The sequence below is a fragment of the Lynx rufus genome, unplaced genomic scaffold, assembly GCF_022079265.1.
Source record: "Lynx rufus isolate CCGP_SWC_20201006 ecotype Redwood Valley unplaced genomic scaffold, mLynRuf1.p SCAF_20, whole genome shotgun sequence".
NCBI lineage: Eukaryota > Metazoa > Chordata > Mammalia > Carnivora > Felidae > Lynx > Lynx rufus.
In genome coordinates this window covers 27,968,288-27,993,061 of record NW_025814835.1, presented here as the reverse complement: position 1 = coordinate 27,993,061, position 24,774 = coordinate 27,968,288, and the positions used below count along the sequence as shown (strand labels likewise).

At 51.9% G+C, this 24,774-nt stretch overlaps 1 protein-coding gene across 2 annotated transcripts in view; it reads right to left on the bottom strand.

Annotated features, from left to right (window-relative positions):
* Nucleotides 1-5,327: 5,327 nt before the first annotated feature.
* Nucleotides 5,328-24,774, bottom strand: part of LOXHD1 (lipoxygenase homology PLAT domains 1) — a 171,336-nt gene continuing 151,889 nt past the window's right edge. For both annotated transcript variants that reach the window (XM_047086447.1, XM_047086448.1), the window contains 5 exons: nucleotides 23,792-23,977; nucleotides 18,294-18,464; nucleotides 12,264-12,396; nucleotides 10,781-10,939; nucleotides 5,328-5,808 (listed from right to left, as the gene is read on the bottom strand). In XM_047086447.1, coding sequence (XP_046942403.1) covers nucleotides 5,328-5,808; nucleotides 10,781-10,939; nucleotides 12,264-12,396; nucleotides 18,294-18,464; nucleotides 23,792-23,977 — 1,130 coding nt within the window. The remainder of the gene's footprint in view (nucleotides 5,809-10,780; nucleotides 10,940-12,263; nucleotides 12,397-18,293; nucleotides 18,465-23,791; nucleotides 23,978-24,774) is intronic.

The following is a 24,774-nucleotide window of genomic DNA, read 5'->3' as shown; positions in this document are numbered from 1 at the left end:
GTACGTCTTTATAAGGATCTAATGAGCTAAAATGCTTTAACACGTGTCTGGTATATAGTATGCGCTATATAAACATTAGCTACGATGATGATGATTTAAAAAAAAAATCCCTGGGGCGCCTAGGTGGCTCAGTCGGTTGAGCGTCCAACCGCGGCTCAGGTCATGATCTCACAGTTCATGAGTTCGAGCCCCACGTCGGGCTCATTTGCTGCTGTCAGCACAGAGCCTGCTTCAGATCCTCTGTCCCTCTCTCCGTGCCCTTCCTCCGCTCACGCTTGCTCTCTTTCTCAAAAATAAACAAACATTAAAAAAAAAAATCCCTGCGTTCCATAGTCTTTCTCCTTGGTCCTCTTGTTCTCCCCTCCCTTTCCTTTTCCTAGAGAGTTTTCCAGGCCCCATCAATGTGCATTCTTCCCCGCTGGCCGACCCCCCCCCCCCCGCCCCCGTGGTCAGCCACCAGCAATGGCTTGTCCAGTAGGAGAGCCGGTAGCCGAGGCCTCAAAGCCAAGACTTCTGGAATCACCGCTTTGTAACAGTCTTTCCTCATTCAGTTGGGAGATTCTAGAAGAAAAGCCACATTGAGGCTCCTAGGCCAGAAGCACAGAACTCCTCTTTTCTCCAGCTCACAAGCAACCCCACCTCTCCCACCATCCAGGTGCCCCATCCAAATCCCCCCTGTTAAATTTAGGACGAAAATGCTCTTTCCTCCCTTACTCTCCAGGCCCATCTGTCCAAGACTTCCTTCTTTCTCATGGGCTCTCTTTACTTCCTTTGTCCAAAACTGAGGCTCCCTGACCTGTTCTCCGAAGCCCCTTACCTTGCCTTTGAAGGCTCAGGGCATTTCCTTCTCCTGGTGCCCCCCAGGGGTCGACGCCTTGTGCCATGCTCTTTCAAGGGGCTGGATAAATGGGGGCCCCTGTTCAGGATGCACACACAGCACCAGGGGTCCTCGGGGCGGGAGGTACCCACAGTACTTCTGACCTCATCTAGTTGGACCCCGCACAATCAGAATTCAGAAGGCGTGTAACTGAACTGGTGTATAAAAGTAAACCGAGTTTACTTCTCTCGAAATCTTGGAAGAAAAAGGTTGTTCAACCAAAAAGCTGAGAAAATAAAATTGGAAGGTTTTTGTTTAACCTACTTAAGAGCAGAAGTGTTTTTTAGACTTTGGTGCAACAGTTTGTATGTAAATAGATTGTGCTAACTGCAAATGAGTCTTATCTTTTCTTTGATGTGGGCCCCTGGGGATATTTATTTGGAAATACTTTGTTAGCAGTTACTCGAAAGCAGTGCAATTAAGTTTCTCTCCAAATATTCTTTAATGGAGACTTGTCTCTAAATCAGGAGAGGAAATGTGGAGCTGGTAGAAAACCTTGTCACTCAAGAAGCCAACCTTATAAGGAAGAAGTTTCCAACAAAGCAAGCTGTGGGTGCCAGGGGGATTTGGGGAGGGAAGGAGCAGCTCTAGCAAGATCTGAAGGAACGGAAAGGAGGCTCTGGGGGAGGCAGAGACCATTCCTTCGTTTCCTTCACCCTGAGCTCCAGTGAGGGGCTCTGTCTTGGCTGGAGGGTTGACGTGTAGCGCCTCCTGCCCATGGCCGACTGCCCAGCAACGACCTGGGACTCTGGTGGCAGCCCGGCCTCGGGCGAACTGGGTTCAGGAGGGACCGTCCCAAGAGGGTTCACCCTCACCATGGCTGGCTGCTGGGTCTCAGCCTCAGAATTCGGACTGCTGGGGTGCAGAGCTTGGCCACTGCTACGGGTAGAGTAACTTTCTGCTTGGGGCCAGGACTAGGGGGAGGCAAGGCGGGTGCCCGGGGGGCAACATTTAAGGGGCCTCACTCTCAGGTGCAGCCCTGCCATTGCACGAGCCTGAGGCTGAGCTCCCTTAAAGCTTCTTGCTTGCTTTATCCTAACCCCAGCCTTGCCTTCTGCCCTCCAAGAGGAGGATTCCTGGGACAGCCTACAAGGAAGAGACCGGACTTGAAAGGCAGAGCATCTCGTGGGTGTCCCTCGTTCCTTCCTCGGGGCAGAGTGCCTTTCTCTCCAACCACCTTATAGGGGGTGCTCCCCACCTTTGCCTGCATCCTCAGCACAGCCTGATGGAGAAAGGAGGGTGGTACGACATGACTGGCCGGGGCCCCAACACTCCCTCGGGCAAGGTGGTGCCCACAGAAGCAGGGCTGTGGAGACTGGACCTGCCAGGTGTTGAATTCTGCAAGCCCTTGTGTTCCCCTGGCTATCCACCTCTCCCCCCACCTCCTCCACCTCCTCCATGGAGTGTGAAGGGCGTCAGACGGCCTGGTTCAAGCCCCGCGTTGCCCCTGGGGACCTGTGGGTGAGTCAGAGGCCTGCTCTGCCCCTACAGAGCAGAGAGAGTGGACTAGCATGAGGCCTGGGAACATGGTGGAGGGATGGGTGGCTGGGCGGGCGGCAGGAGACCTGAGGCAGACGGCGCCGTCTCAGCAGGGGCCCAGCAGGGAGGACAGTGTGTGTGGTGGTGCCGGAGGGGAGCCCGCGGGACCTGGAGCTGTGGGCATCTCGCCCCTGATGGAGATGGCCCAGGTCCCGGCACTCAGGGAACCGGGCTGGGGGGAACGTGCCTCGTGGGTAACAAAGTGCGTCTTCGTGCACCAAAGGTGTGACCACTGTTTACGGGGTCTTCACAGCAGCAGGGTCGTGGGTCTCAACAGGCCACCTGTTAGGGGGGCAGAGGAGGCAGGCAGGGAAGGGGTGGAAAGGGCTAATGAGGCCGTGGGTTGTGTTGGCAAACCAGGCCTGCCCCACCTGGGTAAGAGTGAGCCCACCCTGGACCTGGCAGCAGCAGGATGATAACACGGGCTGTCCCTGGGCCAGCTCAGGAGGATCAACCGGACGACAGCTGCCGCATTCCACAGCGAGAGCACACGGAGCTTGCCGGGGGGCATGGCGGAAGACTGTTTTCAACTTTGAGCTGGTTCAGACACAGTGGAGAGGCTGAGGAGGAGGCCGTGGCCACGGGAACAGGACGCGCAAAGATTGCTGTCGGTGGCCTGGGAGTACCCCCTCCCTCCTGGCTGCCCTTTTACCCAACGCTAGTGACCGCGACTTCCACAGGGCTACCCCGGGAGGGGATGTGTCCACCTCGCTTGAAGGCATAGCATCCTGCCCCATCCACAGAAACCGTAGGGATGAAGGATGGGCTGGCTGGCCGCTGGAAGCAGAGATGAGTGGCCCGAATGCCCAGAGTTCGTCAGAGCAAAGGATGCCACGGGAACTATCTGGGTGTCTTAGGTCCTGAAAACAAGGCAGGTGGAGGCTGAAGCACAGAGAAAGAACCCCCGTAGGCATCCTTCCCTTCCTTCCTTCTCCAAGGGATGGGAACCGGTGGTCAGCAAGAGGGGGGCTGGAGTGACAGTGCAAGGTGGGGGAGGGGCGCCCCCATGCACCCACACGTGTGCACACACGCACCTGCACACACAGTTGCACTCGTGTGCACACACACGCGTGTCCTTCTCCTTCACTTCTGGTCCCCCTGTGATAGCACTGAGTTGGGGGATGGCAGAAGATGAATTTTGAGCCTGACTTTGGCCTTTACATCAAAGCCAGACATTTATTATTTTTTAATATTCATTTATTCTCGAGAGAGAGACAGAGTGTGAGTGGGGGAGGGGCAGAGAGAGAGGGAGACACAGAACTCAAAGCAGGCTCCAGGCTCCGAGCTGTCAGCACAGAGCCCGACGCCAGGCTCGAACTCACGAACTGCGAGATCATGACCTGACGCTCAACCGACTGAGCCTCCCAGGCACCCCCAGAGCCAGACATTTAAATTGCACACCTGTAATGGGCTTTGTGACTTTTAAGGCGGTGGTTGCACTTTTTACGACCTAAGAGAGTTCAGAAGAGCCGAGGCCTGGCTAAGTGTTCATCGGGGGCATGGGGGTGCTGGGGAGGTGGGGGCTGGGTGGAGGCCAGTTCCACGGAAAAAGATACAAATAAAGGTGTTTCATGATTACTTCTCCCCCACCCCCACCACCCCAGCTCCCCAGAGGCCCGCTTGTTCAACATGATGGACATACCCTTCAGTGCAGGTGCTGAATTAAACTGCCCGCAGATTAATTTATTTAGTCTGTATGACGACCTATGCAGTAGCTACTGTCATTGTCCCTGTTGGACAAGTGAGGAAACTGAGGCCCCAGGAGATGAAATAATGTGCCCAAGCTCGCCCAAGCTCTCTGCCTCTGAGCCAGCGCTTGCAAACAGCCTTTCTCCAAGGGTCTCTGGGAGCTCCTGGAACTTGCTTTAGACCCATCCGCCTCGATAAGGGTTTACACCTGTCTGGGCTACAGGCAGGACACAGGGTGACGGGGGTGGGGGGGTACCCTCCTATAGGAAGACTTCTTTTCCACTCAGTCCTGCTTCGGCAGGAAAATCAGAAGTCAGGTGCTGAGACCTGAGGCGCTCTTGCTGCCTTGCAAGGATCTTGCATTGCAGATCCCTTCGTGACTGTCCACGAGGGAGGGTGTGTGTGTGTGTGTGTTTCTCCTGCAGCCTCGTCATCAAGGTCATATCCCTTGGAGGGCAGAGACTGCACCTTTATTTTGTGTCCCTCTCTGTCCCCCCCCACCCCCAGCCCCATCACCTTCTGTTCAGGTCTGTGGGTCTCAACTGTGTTCTCACAGGTTAGAACAACCAGTGGGCACCTGGCACAGAGTTTCCCATAAAATCCCACAGAATCACGTACCGTTTTGCAGGCTTATAAACCACCCCCCGCCGGGGCTAAAACACTTCCTCCTGCTGCTTTTCTCTGTTTGCCACTGGAGTCATTGAAACTGGGGGAAAGGATGCATTTCTTCGTGAGCAGATGCCAAGATGAGTTCTTCGTGGGGTGTGGTCAGTAAAAAATTTAATTAGCCCAGCTTTGGGGGGAAAAACGTGTTAATTAGTTTTCTCTTCAAATACACCACCTCGACGGCCTCCGCTTCCCCACTTCTATCCCCTGGGTGAAGCCCCAGTTTCCCATCTACACTTGGCAAGTCTCAGCCTGGCCACTGCTGTCACTGGAAGAGAAAGCGCAGAAAGTTCTTTTTGTGCAGCCAGGGATTCCGAAACGCGTTGATCGATTCCTGTAGGTCCAGGGGACTGAGGAGGGGCGGGGCCCACAAGTAGTCCCCTGCAGCGGCCTCCGGAGAACCGTGAAGTTCCGGGCCACCGCGCCACCCATGCCACCCTTCTGGCGCCCAGTCCCAGGAGGCTCTGAGAAAGGCCTGCTGAAAGCCAAGGTGGAGGCAGCGGGCTGTGGTCAGGAGCATCTCGGCGAGACGGTGGGATCGAGAGCCTCCGGCCCCTCAGACGGAAGGGAAGAGGTCTCTCCAGGTGAGCCCGTCGCCCCGCTTCTTGTCCAGCCACCGGCCGCAGTTAAAGATGGTGGCCACTCCGGTGCTGGTGTTGGTGACTTCCACCTTCTCCACCAGCCAGCCCGAGTAGTAGCCGCTGCTGTCGTGCTCCACCCGCACCTTGCGCAGCTCGCCCAGCTCTAGCGTTTCCAGGAAGAAGCGGTCGGTGCTGCCCCGCTCGAAGAGGTTACGCATTTTCTGCTTCAGCTCCCGCTTGCCCGTGTCCCCGTTGGCCCCGAAGATGGTCACGAAGACATTGGCGTCGGTGCCTGCACCCGGCTCGTAGCCCGTCGTCACAATGACCTCGTACTTGACCGGCACCAGGCTCTGGACCTTGCTGGCAAAGCTTTCGGTCGTCTTGGTGACCTCGAACACCTTGAAGTACTTCCTCTTCCTCTTGAGGGGGATGAGGCAGTCACAGTTGAAGAAGTACCTAGCAGGGACAGAGGAGGCTCAGTGGATACCAGCCAAGGCTCTCACCCTCCCCCCGGGCCCCCTGGGCCATGAATGATCCCTTCTCCAGGTGGCAGGAGATGGGGTCAGAAATGTCTGCATTAAAATGAGGATGGGGGGGCGCCTGGGTGGCTCAGTCGGTTAAGCGGCCGACTTCGACTCAGGTCATGATCTCTCGGTCCGGGAGTTCTAGCCCTGCATCGGGCTCTGAGCCTGGAGCCTGCTTCAGATTCTGTGTCTCCCTCTCTCTGACCCTCCCCTGTTCATGCTGTCTCTCCCTGTCTCAAAAATAAATAAATGTTAAAAAAATTAAAAAAAAATATGAGGATGGGGTCTTGTTTGTGTTAAAACCCACGGCGAGAGGCATCTCTACTCTTCCAGTGTCTCCTTGATTCTTTCATTTCCATCCCCCCCCCCCCACTCCACATCAAATCTACCAGCAAATCCCACCTTTAAAATAGGTCCAGAATCAGCCACTTGAAAAAGTATGCAGTATTTCACTATCTGTCCTGCCACTCGTCTGGTCCAAGTCACCACCACCTCCTCCCTGCTAGGTCGGCCTCCTAGCTGGTCTCCCTGCTTCTGCTATCTGTGGTCCATTCTTTCCACAGCAGCCAAGTGACCCCGTGGACATGTAAGTCCAAGAATGTAATTCCTCTGCTCAGAACCTTCCAACGGCTTCTTAGATTAAGTAAAAATCACCACCTTACCAAGGGCTGCAAGACCCTATGTGGTTGGACCCTCTGCCTGCCGTTTGCCTTTCTGACCGGGCACCTGGCCTTGTCTAACTAAGCTCACTCCGTGCCAACCGTGCTGGTCCCCTTGCTCTTTCAAAGGGACTGATGAATGTTTGTACCTGGTATTCTCACCTTCAGGGACAGCTGCGGGATCCAGGCAAAGCCAAGTGGAAACGTCCCAAATCCCTCGCACTGGGCTGAGTTAAAGTATGAGTGTGTGTGTGCACGCACGCACGCGTGTGCGTGCGTGAAAACACGTACATGCATGTGCTCATGGTCTGAGGGGTGCAAGGGGTAAGAGAAAATCCTCTACTGAAGCAGCGCCATAAGCAGAAGCAAGTACAAGGCCAAGAGTAATGGTCTTGGACCAAAATGTCCCCTCTCTATCCCCACCCTCCACACCCCCAATTTTACCCTCTGGGTAACGGTAGTTAGTCTAATAATTAATTACAAGGGGGGAAGTCAGGAGGCACCGTGGGAAAATGCTGCACGGAGTGCAAGGGGGCCTCGGGTCTACTCCAGCCCTGCCACCTGCTACTCTTGTGACCTTGGGCAAGCCACGTCTCCTACCCAGACCTTGACTTTCCCATTGGCAATGCTAGAGGTTTGAACTGAACAACTGCTATGGTTTCTTCCCACTCCCAACTGCTGATATTATAACAGCTTTGGAAATAAGCTGTCCTGGCACTGACTGATGACTTCAGGAATGCATCCCTAAAAGGGCGTGCCCAGTGGTGCAAAATCAGACCCGTTTTAGATGAAAATCCATAACCGCAAAAAAAGCAGGATTTTCTGCTTGCTTCCTCAGTGCCGACCGGGGCTTTGCACCCTTGCATCTCGTCGGCTCCCATGACAACCCGGAGCTTCAGGCATCATCCTCCCATTTCACAGAAGGGGAAACTAAGTCACTGCCCAAGGTGAGCCAGAGCGGGCCCAGAGCCAGCCTGCCTCGCCACCTGAGGAGACAGCCACGGAAAGACACTGGCAGGAAATCCATATTCTGTTTCGAGATCTCTCTTCCCCCAGTTCATCACTTGATAAATTCGGATTGTTGTTACATACCACACTTTCTCGGAGGGGGATATAACTTCAATCTTTGTTTAGACGTTCTTTAAAAATGTATTTCTTTATGCAAATGCTGACTGATATACATAATTCTCTATAAATGCACAAATCATGTGATCACATGCGTGTTTTTCTAAATACACTCTTCTTCTTCCCCCTTTTCGCTTGGCTCTCTCTCCTTTTTCCCTCCTTCCTTTCCACTTCCACATCCCACCTTTACCTCAGATAACCCATGGAACAGTTGTGGGTGTATCTTGCCAGATTTCCTTCCATTTCACCCAGCCATGCACAGACCCACACAGACACAGACATATGTGGGATGTCAGTGTTCCCTTTACAAAATGGCATCATATAATATGTGTTTTCCCATATCTTGCTTTTCCCGGGAATTGCTCCAAGTCATCTGGTACATATTTAATTCATTATTTTTAATGGCTGAAAAATATTCCCTAGTAGACCCATAAGGAAAACGTTTCTCATACATATAAGATCACCAAGATGTGGGACCCTAGGGCTCCGTGGGGTCATGACTCTAGGTGTGGATCCACTGGAAAGGAGGGTAGGGACATCAGAAAGACTAGTGACAAAAGCAAAAAACAACAAATGAAAAATTAAATATATCTGAAAAACATGTAAATAGGATCACACTTCTGTGAACAGCGTTTGTGAGATGTTAGAAAAGTGTCAGAGAGAGCGGGGTCACCAAACACTCATATGGTGGCTGTCTCTGATGGGTAGGGCTTTCGGGAAGTTTTACTTAAAAGACGATTTGTATTATTTGAATTTTTATAATGGCTGGATATTATATATGGTATTGAGATAAAACAATGAAGTTATATTTGGTTAAAAAAAGAAAGAAAGAAAGAAACAAAAGCCCCTGGGTGTGGCCTTCCATCGAATCCGGAGGATCTCAGTGCAAAGGAGAACCTTAGAAGGTACGGCACACCCTAAGGAGGAGTCACCACTGGAACCGGCTGAAAGATGAAAACTGGAGACTCCTGTGTTTACAGGACAGTGAGATTAAATTCATTTGTAACTCCTGGAAGTCCGAACGGTACGGTTAATGTGGTGGCCGGAAAGGAACTGTGGATGCATGTATGCCATCCATCAGGAACCAAGCTCGAGACCTGCACAGGCTGGTGCACTATGACCTCCGAGAGCTCCCTGAGCTGGACCCCTGTCGTCCCTCCCCCGGCGCCAGACTCCAGTGAACACCCAGCTCTCTTCCCGGAGGGAGACAGCAGAGAGAGGTGACGGGTTACCGCCTGAGGCCACACAGCTGACTTGGTGACAGTTCTAGTATTCGGGGTCTGGACTCTCTGCACCTCCTTCCCTTTGGGCAGAGCCCCCACTCCACGGACATCCCTTCCTCCCCTTCCAGGCCTAGTGACATACTGACAAAAGGCCACCCTCTTTTGAGGGTGTGGGAATGGTGGTTTCTTTCCCTGGATGAGAAATTCTACAACTCGGCCCCAGGACTGTGGGGTAGGAAGCTCCCGGGCTGAGCTTGTATTTCCCCTTCCTTCTGAGACTGGAAGGTGCTTGGTGGTGCTGAGATTTTTGGCTCTGTGTCTTTCTTACAGCCACCATGGCTGGTTTAAAGCTAACTCGAGGGACGACTATTTCTTATTATTGCATAGTGTTGCACTGTATTATATTGTATTTTCTTGTACCGTTTGGTTTTTTGGGGGGGTGGGGCTTGCAGAGGTGTGGTATCGGTAGCAATACTCAATGGGGTCGGCAGGCCACTAGTGCTGGGTTGCAGAAGGGGCTCTGCCCTGGGCCCAACTTGCTGGGTGAGGTGGTAACTCCTCTGGGCCTCTATGTCTCAGCTCTCAAGTCTCCATCAGTAATCGCTCCAGGCAGCCAGGACCAGCAAGTCTGGCAGGATTTACTGTAACCGGCTGGTTTTTCACTAAAAGAGCAATGGATAACACTCTCTCTCTCTCTCTCTCTCTCTCTCTCTGCCATGATGACGCGGCAAGCCAGGGAGAAAGGCCTCACCAGCACCCAACCATGCTGGTTCCCTGACCTCTGACTTCCAGCCTCCAAAACTGAGAGAAAAAGAGGTCTGCTATTGGAGACACCCGGTCTGTGGCATTTTGATACGGCAGCCTGAGTTGGTCAAGACAGAAGTTTACAAGTCAGGACCCTTCCTGACCGATTCCCAAAGGGGAAGCTTGGGCATCCCAGGGAGCCTACTGTCACAGGTGGAGCATGGACAGACACTGCTTTGAGCGACTTGAGCTCCTGAGGCCAGAGAGGGCAGCCAAGGGCGCTGCCCCGGTTGAGCCTGCACCGGTCTGCTGTGCTCACCGTGAAGGCGTCGCCAGGGGCAGGGCCAGCTCGGGGAGCGGGTGGCAGCAGCTCTGGGGGGTGACCCAGCGAGCAGTGGCAGGCTGGCCCCGGGAGCTGCACGTGTCACCTGTCACTCACTCCTCGGGTCTAGCCTCCCAGAGGCAAGCACTGCCCTCGGCTTCCCCTTCCTCCTCTCCCGGTGCCTTCACACTGTTGTTCCTGCCTTCCAGGGCCTTGGGGCTCTTTCTGGCATCCAATGTGGTAACCAAGTGGTTTTAATTAGAAAAACTGATGGCTGTGGACTGTTACCCAGGTAACTAAAACCCTTAATCCTTCAGAAATGCCTGAGTCTCCAGAAGGCCCTGGTGGGGGAAATGCAAAGCTCCTTATCCGGGGTCCTCAGAGGCAGGTGGGCCATGGGATTACTCCAGTTGGGCTCTGATCCCCACTCTGCCCACAAGGATGGCAGGGCTTTCACTGTGCCAGTGGAAGCATCAGGCTTCAAAGCTGTATTTCTTTGTCATCGCACCGTGATGGGAGGGGGAGGGAAGGGAAGCGTCCGCTGTCTGGTCTTGTTTGGCTTACTTCTTCCAAGGAAGCGTCCCTGGATTAAAAGGCCGGAGCCCTCAAATTCATCTGGCCGAGTCCCTGCCTCTGAGGGTAGGCCTATGGCTCAGAAAGCTCCAAAAGAGTACGGCTGCCTTTCCCTCCCTATCTCGTAAGTTTCCTGAACGAGGTGGCCTCGAAGGGGACAGCTCCCTGGGTCCTGGCGTCTTGCCCGTGGTCTAGCCCCATCCCGCTGTGCGGAGGGAGCAGCCCTTCCGGGGGGAGGGGGGGAGGCACGGTACATACACGTTGCCGTACTCCATCTCGGTGATGGTGATGGTCTTGACGTGCCAGACCAGCTCTCTCTTGGGGATGAACCGGTCCTCCCTGGCGAGATGGCCCACGCAGAGGGAGGCAATGTCCCCCAAGTAGACGCTGTCAAACTCGAACGTGTCTGTGGTCCCCCTGCAGGACACAAAAGCATGGCCTCTAATAAGAGATGCCGATGTCCGCTGTAGGAAGTGAGCCTTTATTGAAAGCCTACTGCATTCCAGGCACTGGTCTAAGGAGGGATAGAATGGCAACCATGACCTGATGTCAGCCCTGCATTCTTGGAGGGGTTCAGTGTCATTCTGGAACAAGACAACCACAGCCTGGTCCCAGCAGGAGAGGGTGGTAACATCACGAAGCAGACAGAGGTGGGAGGAGGGCGAGGCCCTGAGGGTTAGGCTGGGGAGGGTGGTGGGGATTCAGAGAGCACAGCAAAGGGAGGGAGGGAAGAGGCCCCTGAGGTGGACTTGACTTGGCAAAGTCACAGGATGGGGACTGAGGGCAAGGAGGCATCTGTGGGGGGCATGTTGGCTCGGCTGCAGTTGGGGTCCAGTCAGGGAAGCAGCCATGGAAAAGGTGGGGTGCGGCCATCTGTGGTGGTCTGCGGGTGCCAGTCTAAGGAGCTCATACTTCATCCCGATGCAGAGGGAGTTCAAATGCAAGGTGCAGTGGGTCACAGGAGGGGGAGACTTCTGTAAGCAGTTCTGGGGGAGCGGGGAAATGAAGTGGGCATCTGGGCAGTTCAGGGGTGGCTCTGGTGTGGAGGAGAAGTTGAGGTTTCCCGGCTGTGCCTGTCAACCAGGAGGGGTGAGAAGCGCCTTTTCCCGAGACCCGATTTTGATTTTCCTACAAAGCATCTAAGAGGCTCTCTCCTCCCTTCCTCCTCCTAAGTAGAACTTAGTTTGTGCTGTCTTACACGGCTCCCTTGCAGACTAGACTGTGAGGTCTGCACGGACTTGGATGGGGTCCGCAATGATTCCTGGTCCTGCCGCACAGCGGGCTCTCTTTAATTAATTAATTACTAATGTTTGCTGTAGCTGTCCATTAACTTTTTAAAACTGAAATATATTTGACACAAACCCGTGTAAATGTAAGGTGTACAACGTGCTACTTTAATATATTGATATATTGTAGTAGAATTGCCACGGTGGTGATATTGGCACCTCTGTCTGGTTACAGAATTATCCTCTCCTTTTAGTGGTTGGAATAATTAAATTCTCCTCTCTTATACTGGCCTCTCTTTGCGTGGCAATCTCCCCCTTTCCCTTTTATAAATCTCCTGTTTCATCCATCCGTAGGAGTTCGCACAGGATTGGCACAAAGTAGGTACTCAATTAAGTGCTTGCAGTTTAGGCCCATTTGCATACTTAGGGTACCCACCAAGGGGGTTGATTTGGGGGGTCCCTCTCTTACCCACCCTACCCCCCTCACTCCCCAGTGGGAACCCCCCTCTTCCTACTTCCTAAAGGCCCGCTGTCGGGAAGAATTTTCCACGAGAAACTCTTTGGATCGGTTCTTCCTGCCCTCCAGGATGAGCCAGACGTTCTCCCTGGTTTCGCCTCCGTTGCCCGTTTCTATGACGATCTCGTAGGCTGCAGCGGAGAAGGTGGGAGAAGGTCAGCTGGGGGAAGCAGCTTCTCTGTCCTCCATCTGATCTTAGACCACAGCCTGGGGATAGGCTGGAGTCCCCACAAGGAGGCACTACAACAAAAACCTGCCCCAGTCTGGCCACCATAAGCATGTCTTTTATTTATAGAGCAGCCACTCTGCCTGGTGACCATGGGGCCGCTGGGAGTGAAACACCAGGAAGCAGGGGGTGGGGAGTTTTTTGGGACAGGTGCTGGGGCCTGGATCTCAGGGATGGACAGCAACCCCCCCCCCCCACCAACCCCGAGATGCAAAACGGAGATCCTGTGCAGAAAGAGGGCAGAGAGGGAGAAGTGAGGGGGAAGCTACAGGCAGTCCAGACTCCAGGAGAGCCCTGAGCCCTATCCACATGCAGTCAGGTTCTGCCCTGTCTCAAGGCCGAGTCGCACCCAGCAGCACCGCACCCCTCCCCTGCGCCTCGTTTGAGCATGTCTGCATTCACTCAGCAACATTTGTTATGTCGGTGCTAAGGGTCAGGATGGGGCTAGACTCTGGCGGGGGAGGGGGGTGCCTAGAGCTCCACCTGCAGCCCCAGGCACACACTGACTACCACAGGCCACAGATGGGATGTGCTAACCTTGCGACAAAGGATGTGCTAACCTTGCAACAAGGGGCTGAAGTAGCTCCAGGTGAGAGGACAAATGAGCTGCCCATTACCTCTCCCAGTTCTGTCTCCTCGCATTTGCTCTCCCCCTTGCCCCCCCCCCCACTCGGCCCCTTTGCCCCCCTGCTGTCCCTGGAGCCCTGGGGTGACTGTTCCCCTGGAGTGCTTCCAACTTCTCTCACTTTGCTCGTGGAGATCGCCCCACCCACCCTAAGATGGCAACTCGCCTGCCTCCAGCACCCCCGGGTGGCCTTAAGGGGCTCCATGACATTCTCTTTATCACCTGCTACCTCTTAACATGCTATGTGGTTTGCTGCTTATTTTATTGTTTCCTGTACTCCGCCTCCCACCTGAATGTGAGCTCCAGCGGGGCAGGGGCCTTCGTTTTGCTCACTGATAGATCCCAAGTGCCCAGAACAGTGCCTGGCATGCAGGAACTCAATAAGTATTTGTGGAGTGAATGAATGAATGGTTGGGCCACAGGAAGCTTCAGGAAGGAGGTCGCGTTTGAGCTTGTGCTTGAAGACGGAGCCAGGATTCCCGTCTGCAGAAGATGAAAGGAGGTTCTAGGCAGAGGGAGGAGCGCAGGCAAAGACTGAGGGGGGAGGGGATGGGAGTTCACGGGACCCAGCTCCCACTCCCAAGGGACCAGGCCAGACTCGGAGCTGGTACACGGGACACAACCAATGTCGGTCAGAGTGTCCCTGTGCATATGGCTCTTGCCACAGTAAAGGACTCGTTGAGGGGTTGGGACTCTGGATGCACAGAACAGCTCTTTCCGCCCCGCGCTCCCAGGGACGTGATACAGACAAGGGAGACGAGGCGCCGCTGTGTCTGTAGCTCAGTGTATCGCTAGCCCTTCTGCCCTGGCGGCTTCTCTCCAGGACAGTGCGTGCTGCTGAGACGCATGGAAGCAATCCTGACAAAGAGGCAGGTCGCCGACGAGAGGGCAGGAGAGCCACGGACAGCACAGAACTCCTGAAGAAGGTGGGGCTCTGTGGGTCCGTATAGACCCCAGCCCAGGAGGCTGGGGCCGACCGATGGCCGAGCCACTGTCAGGTCTCACGCTTTCCCCACAGAGGGCGGGGTGAGTTCTGCAAACCCAATACCCGTGAGTTCAAAGTGGGTCCTGGGCTTTGTTGAGGATGTGGTTTGTCAGCGCCTGGGGGAGGAGGCAGGGGCGCTAGGAACCCACGGGCTCACTAGGTGAACTCAAGTCTGAGATTTGAGAACCAATGTGGATGGAGTGCAAACAGACCATTCTTCCCTGATGGTCCTGGGTTAAAGCACATCAGCAAAGACGTTTAGAGAGATTAGGAACAAATGTTGCCAGGGGCATCTGCGGTCTTTTGAGGAGAAGAAGTTTCAATGAGCGTAGTTCACCTTGCCCCCTTTCCCAGTATTTCATCGACAGCTTGATACAAAGGTGGACGGCGTGATTCTCAACTTTGTGTCTATGTTGCTGGGGGGAAACGGACAGAGGAGCGTTAGGGACCTGAAAGAATGGGGGCAGTGGGGAGCCCAGGCCAGTGGGGATCAGTGTAAGGTCATCCGTGGGGCCAGCACACCCACAGGACAAGCTCAGCTGGAGAGAGGGGCTCGGCAGCCATCGTGTGAGGCACCAGCACTAAGGGGCCGCCAGCAAAGCCACCACAGGCTCTTGGGGCACGAGTGTAGTTCAAGTGGCAAGACAGGAGAGAGGAGAGCAGACCACCCTTGAAATCTTGCTCTGGGCATGGCATCTGCAGAGGGAGATGAGCAAATAGTTGAGGGCCCCCCATCATGTGGGCAGGTGCTGGATAAACAGGTGTTCGTCCCGAGGCAAGAACTGCAGGGGCACATGACGCTGTGGAGTGCCAGCAGGACGGCAGTGGGCTTCCGGAACTTCCTGCTCCAGATCACCTTGCCCACCTCACAGTGTCAGGAGTGTCTTCACTCTAAGGAGCTCCTGCAGTGTGGCTTGCATGGCCAGCCAGAATCTTCCCGTGGGAGACACTCTCCCCTTCCACTGAGGCTAAGTAGAAGGCTGTGGGGCTGGGGCTCCCAGTGGCCGTCTTCCCACGATGCACAGGAAGAAGCAGAGCTGAGACGAAAGGGGAGACGGGGATGTACTGAAATGACTGGAGCCTCTGGAGACAGCCAAGTGGAAACCAGCTCCGCCCGAGCCTTGGAGTTCTGGGAAGCAACACGCTTCCTCTCTGCTGGAGCCAGCTTAGGTTTGGGGTTCAGGCACACACAGCCACGAGTCCTGGCCACTCCTGAAATTTTCTGTTTGACTCCACTGGGACTGCCAAAGAATGGAAGCTTCAAGAACGTGAGTATAAAGATGGATTTTCTAGCATCTTCTAGAGCTGCCCGGTGATGCGGTGAAGTCCCCCACCCCCTGGGGAGCTGGCCATCAAAATGGACTATATTTGGGCTGGAAATGTTGCAGAGAAGGCTGACTGAGCAGTCCTAAAGGTGTCAAGGGAGGGAGAACAGGGAGGGGAAGGGCTGTAAAGAGGGAAGCACCGGTCCTGCTGGAGGACGTCCCAGCGAGACAGATCTATTTTGTCCTCCCAAGGGTGTATGTGTGCACGCGCGTGAGCGTGACCATGTGGGCACATGTGCAAGTGTGCATGCATGTGCGTGTGCACGCATGAGCAGGTAATCCTATTGCCCAGGCCTTACTCCGGATTAATCGCAACAGAATTTGGGAGTAGGACCCAGATGTCGGTGTTATTTAAAGGCTGCCAATGGCTTTCAGCTCTGCTGCGCATTGGAGTCATCTGTAGAGGCAGGTGCTTGAAGAGGGCTGGGAGCAGCTTCTGGAGCTGCTAACAGGAGTTGGAGGTGAAGGTAGGGAACAGGGGGCCGAGGCAGGTGGGGCAATCGACCCATCTGGAGTAGCAGCCAGGCCCAATAAAGACAAGGCAGCCAGCAGCGGTGCAGCGAGCCCCGGTCTAAGAATCAGGTCACCTGGGTTGTACCAGCTGGGAATGGGCCTTAGATGTGTCACTTCGCCTTTCTGCGTTTTTGTTTTCCTTACCCATGGGATAGAGGTGTGAATTTGTACCCTATCTAGCTCACGGGGTGGGAGTAGGACTGTGAGGATCTAATGAGAACAGAGGTGTAGAGTGCTTTGCACAGATGAAGCTGTTTGAGTTTTGAGTATGAGAGGGTGTTGTTCTCACAAGCTGAGTGCTCAGAGGCGCCCCAGGGGTCACAGACACTGAGAGTAAGTGCCACAAGGGCAGGGTCTTTGTTTTATCCACTGGTGTGTCCCAGAACTCAGAATAGGCTGTGGCACTTAGTAGGTGCTCAGTAAATCTTTGCCAAATGGTTAAATAAAGGTAGCTGAGGATTGGGATGTTTGGCTCCGGCTGTGTCCGTGGCTCTCCCCAGGATGACCCTCCAATCTGAGGACACAGGTGTGGCCATCTGTCCCTCTATGGACTCCTAGAGGGTGCCCCTCTGCCCTCCACAGCCTCTCAGTAAAGACCAGTCATCCAGGCTGGCTCCCGGGCTCCGTGCCCTTGCCGTCCAATCTCTAGTCTGTAACATCCTTTCGGAACTAACGCAAGTGCCGCCTCCCCTCTGCAATCTCCCTGCCAACTCAACCCTCGCAGGTCTTAGCAGCTGTTTGGCAGGAAATCTGTGAAGGAGACTCAGTGATTATGCTCTGAGCATCACGAATCTCTCCTCCCCTGGACGCCAGTGGCCCGAGGAGCCTCTAGCGCTTATCTTGGCACGTGGGTCAGGGGCTTAAGCATTCCTACCGCGTAAGGGGCTTCAGCGTCTCCCTCTAACGGGATTATGAGGCTCCAAGGGAAAGGACCGCCTCTTCTTCCATCCCCTGAGCAGTGACAGCACACCGAGTCCCAAAGCCTACAGAGCTGCAGAAGGCTACAACAATGAGCGACTCTGTCCCTGACCTCTGGGAGCTTATAGTTGTACAGGGAGACTTACCATGTGCAAAGGTCAACACAAACTGGAGGTCACAAAGTGGTGTGTGCCACTCACAGCATCTACAATGAAACTGGGCACCCAGTAATTCCTCAGCTGAGTGTGGTTTACAGAAGCTGGGAGTCCACACTCTGAATTAGGGCAGGAATCCTTGTGCAGTAAGCCTGACAAGGGGGTGGTTGGCCCCTCCTTTCGGTGCTCCCTGGGACACGGGGCTCACTACCTCTGAGAGCCGCTAATCTCATCGTTGGGTAGTTTGGATGGTGTGGCCAACATGGGGGGGGGGCTTTCTACCAGAGATCCGTGCTTCCTTTCCTTTCCCCCCACCCCCAGGGGCTGTCCACCTGGGCACTACATTTCCCTGCATCTAGATGGAGTCAAGTGATTAGTTCTCACCAATAGAAAGTCAATCAATTCGTTAAGAAGGTAGGGGGGTATGCCTACTCCACACTCTTCTCCCTTTTCCAAGAATGTTGAAAATGGCAGAGACACAGATCAAAAGAGCTTGGGTCCCCCAATCACAGCGTGGAAGTTCTCCTGCCAACAACCACACTGTATGGTTTATCACATGAGTGAGAAATACATTTTGGTTTGTTAAGCCATTGAGATTTGAGGGTTCACCCCTTACTGCAGTTAGTGTTCCCTTAAAAACTAAGGTTAAAAAATCCTTTCTTTACACCGGGCTCTGCCTTTGATAAGGTTTCTTTGAATCTGTTGGACCCAGACGCCGGCATCTGTATTAAAGAAACAACTCCCTAGTCCTGGATGGCCAGCCACTTTAGGGATCAATTTAAACTCTTTCCCTTTAAATATCACCTAAGGAAGGATCAAAGAAAGTGGCCGATGGGGATGCTGGCTCCCCCTGCAAATTCTGTTTCCAGAAGTCTTGATCTGTCAGCTGTGGCCACAGGTACCAATTGTATGGAGCCCATGATATAAAAACAACCCAGAGAAGGCTTCCCACCAAAGTGCCCAGCCTGGCCTCGGGACAGGGTAAGCTTGTCCCCAGTGTTTTTCCTGCTACCTAATTAATCCCCGTGATTGGGGCCAAGATTTGGTAGCAGTGTCCTGGCTGTTCCAAGTTCACCGAGTAACATTTAGGGTGTTTATTTATGTACCTTCCCAAGACTCTTTCCTTCACTGCACGTCTGATTCCCCTCCAGCTATAAGGGTCTCTCCTTCAGACTTACCAACACCATTTCCATCCCGTCCTGAGCTACCTCGCATTTAACTCTGAAGCTTCAGCCCCGGAATCACACCTGGGTGCCCACCCCCACCCACCCCACCACGTACTGGTCTCCTCCAGCTCATCACGGATCTCATTGTTGGCACAGGCAAAGTCACGGAGCGTCTGCCTGTCACCCTCACTCCTGGAGAGCCAGCAGTCACATTGGAAGCGGAAGGTCTCATCACGCGAGTTGTCCTTCACGTCGATGTAGCTCACGTGCCAGCCAGGAAAGATCCCTGGGGAAGAGACGTGATGGGGATTGGGAGCTGAATGCGCTTTCACCTTTCTGCTACCCCCAGCCCACTGGCCGTGTGGCCCCGCACAAGTTCTCTGTCTTCTCTGGGCCTTGGTTTCCTTGTTAATGAAATGAGGATGTGGGTTAGACGATCTCTGAGGGCTCCTCTAGCCCCGAGCATATGATTCTCTTTGCAAAATCCTTAACCTGGGGTTCATGGGCCCTTGGAGGATTTGCATATGGGCATGAAGCAGTCTAAGGGCCCTGAGAAATTGTGCTATACATAATTCCACACTCACCAGGGAGAGGGCTCATGGCCTTCGCCAGATTCACAGTGGGGTCACTGACTTCCTGGGAGTTCACACAGCTGAAGGATGAATCCTATTGCTTCCTGACACCAGTGTCCACCTAGTTCATGCCCATTATCCTTTCAGAATCACTGCAGGCATCACTTCCTCTGGGGAGCCTTCCCTGGTGTCCCCTGATTGCTCAGGAGGCCTGTATCTGATATCCTCCTTGCTCTTACAGCACCCTGCACCTGCGTTGGCCACATCCTGACCACCCTGTGTCATCACTGTTTACATGTGTCTCCTCTCCTGACCACGAGCTTCTGGGGACAGGGACCTGGTCTTACTTGTTTTTGTTTCCCTAATGACTTGCATATCGACTGGCAGGTAGTACCTGCTCAGTGGATGCTGAATGTGTATGTTAGGACTTTGAGGACCTTGGCTGTTCGGCAGTTACAGAATGAGTAAGAAGCTGCTATTTCGTCAGGGTCTATGTGAAACTTGAAAGGTCTTGGCCTAATATTGAACACACAGCTACTTCTGTTCTAACTGGCAGGGTGTCCTTCAAAAGTGCTCCCCCCAAATCACAGCCATCAAGTATAAGTCCGTGTGCATTTGCTGTGGCAGCTGCATATTATTTGTACCATGCACCAGTTCAGTTACTCTCCACCCTTCCAAGTCCCTGAGCACTCTGAGAGCCAAAGCACCTGCCACCAGTGGGGGGAAATCCAGTGGTGTGGCAGGTTATGGTGATGATACGTGCTGCTTATCGTATGTTCACAAGGCAACCTCGCAAGGAAGGCTTGTATGTGCTCTACTCTAAAGTCTGGCCCTCTAAGGTCACCAGGGGGTGTGGGGACCACCCCAATGTCCGCACCAAAAAGCCATTCTCTAGGACTGGACACTGCCCACAGCAACATCTGCTGACAGCAACATCTGTGGATCCAAAAGCATTAAGGTCTTACAAGCACAAAGACACAGAAAGATGGACACACACTTCAGTCACGGGACTTCTGGGGTGGGTGACAGATGTGGAGGCTCTGGGCAGGGCATGCACATTGGCAGTCCTAGGATACTTCAATTCTGGGTTTAAAAAGTACTTCATATATTTTTTTAAATGTGAATCTCAACTGAAGTGGAAAACAATGAGTGCTAAAACAATTATGCTAAAATGTAAAACACTTCTGTTGAGTTAAAAGAGTGGTGAGTTACGTCATCAATAAACTTTTTAAAAAATCTCAATAATCGTTTTACTTTTCTACACTAGGGCCAGTTCCGCCCATAAGGTTATAAATTGGTTGCTTTCTGAGATGATTCCTGATAACATCATGAAACTAATTAAACTGCTTAATAATCCCCAATGTGTTCAGTCTGGAAATGATGTCCATAAGACCTGCTGGAGTGGTTCTTACAGGATTCCAGAGTGGAACAGAGAAAGGGCGAGGCAAGTAAAAAGGAAGGCAGAGAATGAGAAGCCAAAATGTTGGTCCTTTTGGAAGGCGTGTGTGTGAGAAAGAGAGAGAGAGAGAGAGAGGCTGATTCTACTATCCAGGCCTTACCCAAATCACCTACAGTAGAATCTCGAGTAAGACCCAGGTATCAATAGCCTTTAAAGCTGCCCAGTGATTTCAATGTGTATTCAAGGCTGAGAACTAGCACCTGCACTGAAATCACCTGGAAGGCTTGTGGAAATAGATTACTGAGGCCCCCCCTCTCCCAGAGATTCCGATTGACTGGGTTTGTGGTGAGGTCCAAGAATTTCCATCCCTAACTAGTTCCCCGGTCATGCTGATGCTGCTGGTCCCAGAGCCACACCTTGAGAATCACTGGCTTAATGCCATCTCTTCTGACTCCAGGATGATGGTCTTTCTATCATATCACATCATGACAAAATGACCAGTGGGAGTCAATGGGAATTATAAGTGTGTGAGTGTGTGTGTATGCATGAGTGTTGGTGGAGAGGGACGGCATTCATTGGAGAGGTGGGTCATCATGAGATCATTTCTGTTGCTAGAACACACTATTCTTCTTGCCTTATACCCCAGGTAGGTTTCACTCCTGAATTTCATCTCCTGGATTCCAAGCAAGGTGGTGACAGAGGAAAGCCGCTGGCTGAAGGGAAGGGTGGATTCTGGGCTGGCTTTAACTCTATCCATGGACAACCAGAGAAGGAATCTTCCTGGCCCATGTTGCCCTGGTGCTTGGTGGCAGGTTGCTTCCCACCCCACTGCACCTCCCTTCACCTTGTCCTCTGAAAGCATGGCATCGCCTCACCCATCCCAAATTCTTTTCTCAAGTTAGAATTCTATGAAAATAAACAAACCGTTCCTTTCATGGTAAATACCACGGTAAAAACTCTAACTCCTTTAAGATGAAGCACACTTCACCCTCAGCATTTTTTTCATTGCTGATTTAGTTGTCTTGTTTTGAAAATATTGGATGTGAGTGACAGGGATCCTACCACAACTAGCTCCACGAAGAACTTATCAAACATGTAGCTGGGAACAGGTAGCTCTGGGAAGGCTGATATCACATGGTTGGCTTTCACTAGTGAAGACAAACCCACAGTTACAGCTTGGCTAACTGTGTGGCCAGCACTAGCCTGAGAGTGGAGACCCTGGGGATCCACAGCGAGTCATCTGAAACCTATTATGAGCGAGTCTGTTTCTTAAATAGTCTCCTCTTGTAAAATTATATTTTATTTATTTTTTTTTACAAAAGCATTCTAGCTAGTAAGTGGATAAGAAAGGACAATTAGAAAATCACCATTCGTAATCCTAATTGATCATTCCTGGATGAAGCCATTAGATGAAGAGTTACGGGACTGGTGGTGGGGGGCGGTGGTTGGGGTAACCAGGCTGACAGTCCCTGCACCCACTATTGGATGGGAGAGTCAGGAAGAGTAGAGCTGCTGTGGCGTAATGTGAAATACACGATTCCCATTGTAAAGAAGTCCTGATATCACCTATAAAGTATTCTTGCCAAAGAAAGTTGAACCTGAATCCAGGCAAGCCTTTAGAACTGACTTCCAGATTGTATGAAATATGGGGAATAAAGAGGAGGTGACACCATGAAGAAGTAGACAGAAAGGTCCAGAATACAGACATGCTACAGATCATTGGGCCCACTTCCTTTGACAAGCCAATAGCATGAAAAAAAATAAAGGGAGTCAGCATGCTCTGCATTAACAGATACTAAGGGGAAGTCACAGATAAATGCAGTGTGTGAACCTTATTTTCATCCAGATTGAAGCAAAATCAAAATACAAAGACATTTTTCATATTAAGGAAATTTGCATACGGAGTGGAAATTGGACGACACAAGGAAGTCACGCTTAAGTGTAGTGGCACTGGATTTCATTCAGAAATGTGCATTTTTGGGGCACCTGAGTGGCTTGGTTCGTTGGTGGCTGATTTCAGCTCAGGTCATGAACTCACGGCTTGTGGGTTCGAGCCCCGCGTCGGGCTCCATGCTGGCGGCTTGGAGCCTGGGGCCTGCTTCGCATTCTGTGTCTTCCTCTATGCCCCTCCCCTGCTCATGCTCTGTCTCTTTCTGTCTCTTGGAGATGGAAAAACGTTAAAAAAATAGAAGTGTCAATTTTTAAAAGGGAAACATAGCAACCAAAAAGAAAACAAGAAAGAAAAAGAAAAAGTGAAAAGAGGAAAGCAAGTATGACAAGTCATAACTGTTGAATCTACATGATGGGTACGTGGAAGTTGATTATACTATTTCCCTCACTTTTGTGCAGGCTTAAATCTTTTCATTAAAAAATTTCTGGATAAACAGAAAAGATGGAAAGGTAGAATCAAGGAAAGAGATAACTGCCATACTATTAAGTTAACTAAATGTTTGTAACTTATATGGTATCTGTTCAGGGATCCACAACTTTTTTTGGTGGAAGGCTCTCAAATGAAATATTTTTGTCCTCATAAATTGCTATGCAAGGGAAGCATAATGTAGCTTGAATATTTTTAAACTAAATATGAAAAAATGTGGCATAGAGAGAGCGCTTAAGGACATATTTAGCTGTCTTGGCTTATATTAACATTTAAGCTTCCATCTATGGAGGAGAAAGTTACTATAAAGAGGAAGCTAGGCACAGAACCTGGACTTCCCTGTACCTCTCCTGACCCTAGTATCCCAACCACTTGGGTTCAGTGAGGATACAGACATCTTCCTTTCCCTGCTTTCAGATCCAAATTCTGGTTGGAGGCGAGGAGGCCCACTTCTTTGCTTTCAAAGGAATGAGGATAATATTGGTGCCTCTGGGTTTCTTTAAGCCCAGGAGCCATTATAGGAAGAAGGCAATCAGATAGTCTTGAGTTACCAAGAGAGGAATCAAGCTTTTTGAAGAGTCTGGCATGTAATAAACCACAGTAAGCAGCAGCCAACAATACAGTAGGACCTGTATGCAGCTGTCCGTGGTGCTGAGGGGCCTCCTTTTTCTTTCAGGGTTTTGACTGTGAGGAAATACGAAATAGTTGGCAGTCAAGTTTTGGCATAAAAGAAAAATACACCAAGAAAAATGAGCAAGTCTAGATATGTGCACAGTCAGTGCTGGGGAAAAGGTGGGGAAGCTGGTATTAGAGGACCTAATCATGATCCTGAGATTCATGGCCAGGACTCAATTTTTGAAGTATTAGGCATGGGGGAAACTCTGTTTCCAGAGAAATGTGGGTTTCCTGTGACTGAGGCATGAACAAACCAGAAATGGATCTGAGAGAGTGAAACATGGCTATAAATAAATTCCATTAAAACTATATCAAGTCCCTACTATAGTCCAGGCAATGTGATAGGCATTAGGGGAAGAGCAATGAACAAGAAAATGGTGTTAGGAACGAAGCTTGATTTCTAAAATTTGTCCAGAAACATAGGACATTTTCTAACTGATGCAAGTGTAAAAATGGTGACAATCAACAGTTTTTAGTTGCCTGTCACCCTGCAGTAAAAGGTCAACATGCAGCCAGGGGGACGGGAAAGGGCTCAGGTGGAGAGCTGGGGCCTGCCATCCCCACCACCTCTGACCTTGAGCAGGAGTTACCTTTGTTGTCATGCCAGACCCTCAGCTTGCAGAGGTGGCCCAGGCTCAGCATGTCAGAGAAGTTGAACGTGTCCGTGTTGTTCCGTTCAAACTTGTTCCAATTGGCTGACTGCTTCAGGGCCAGGGTCCCACTGTCCCCATTCTCCCCAAAGATGATGATGAACACATTGGCATCGGTGCCTGCTCCTGGGGTGCAAAGACAGAGGCTCTAGGTGCTAGCCTTTCCAACGCACAGCCCACTTACTCTCCAGGTCTCCAGCCTGGCTTCCTCGGAAGCAACAGCGGTGCGGATGGGAAGTTTAATGTTGACGAGGCCAGCGGTGAGGTTGGAAAGGGCTGGTTAGTTTCCTGGGACCCTTGGGTCTCCAATTCTATCCTTCGTCCTATCTCTGTACCTTGTAAGTGCTGTTGAGCTAACTGGAGTCCTGGTTAGCAAGTATGAGTGGTTTTAGTGCAAGAACTCATTTATTTCTGGGGGAAATGCACCCATACTTAAAAGGTATGCCATGAAGACTGGCTTTGTGGTTTAGAAATACAGACTCCTTCCTGCACAATGTGGGTTCAGAGGGAAATAGGAAAGTTCCTTGCTCCCCAGATCTACGATTGGTTGACAGTCTACACTAGAGCTTCATAGCATCTGCTTAAGCCAAATAGAGGTATTGACCCTAGTTAAAAAAAAAGAGATGCTTCTGGAAGAGGTGGCTCCATGAAACTTTCCTGACACACACCCCCTATGGTTATTAAGGAACTTATCAACTATTTTCTGAGAACACATCATGAGGAGATGGAGGGTGCAAAACATGTGGACACTTGGAACTTCCACCAAAAGGAGTGAAGGTTCCACTGTCAAGAGCAAGGAGGAAGGGAGGTGCCAACAAATTTACCAGCTATACTAACCCATCACTTGTGCCTGAGATCCTACCAGGAGAGCCTAATTTCTTTGGCTAAATGCTTCTCTGTTGAACATGTAAGCTATTAGGACC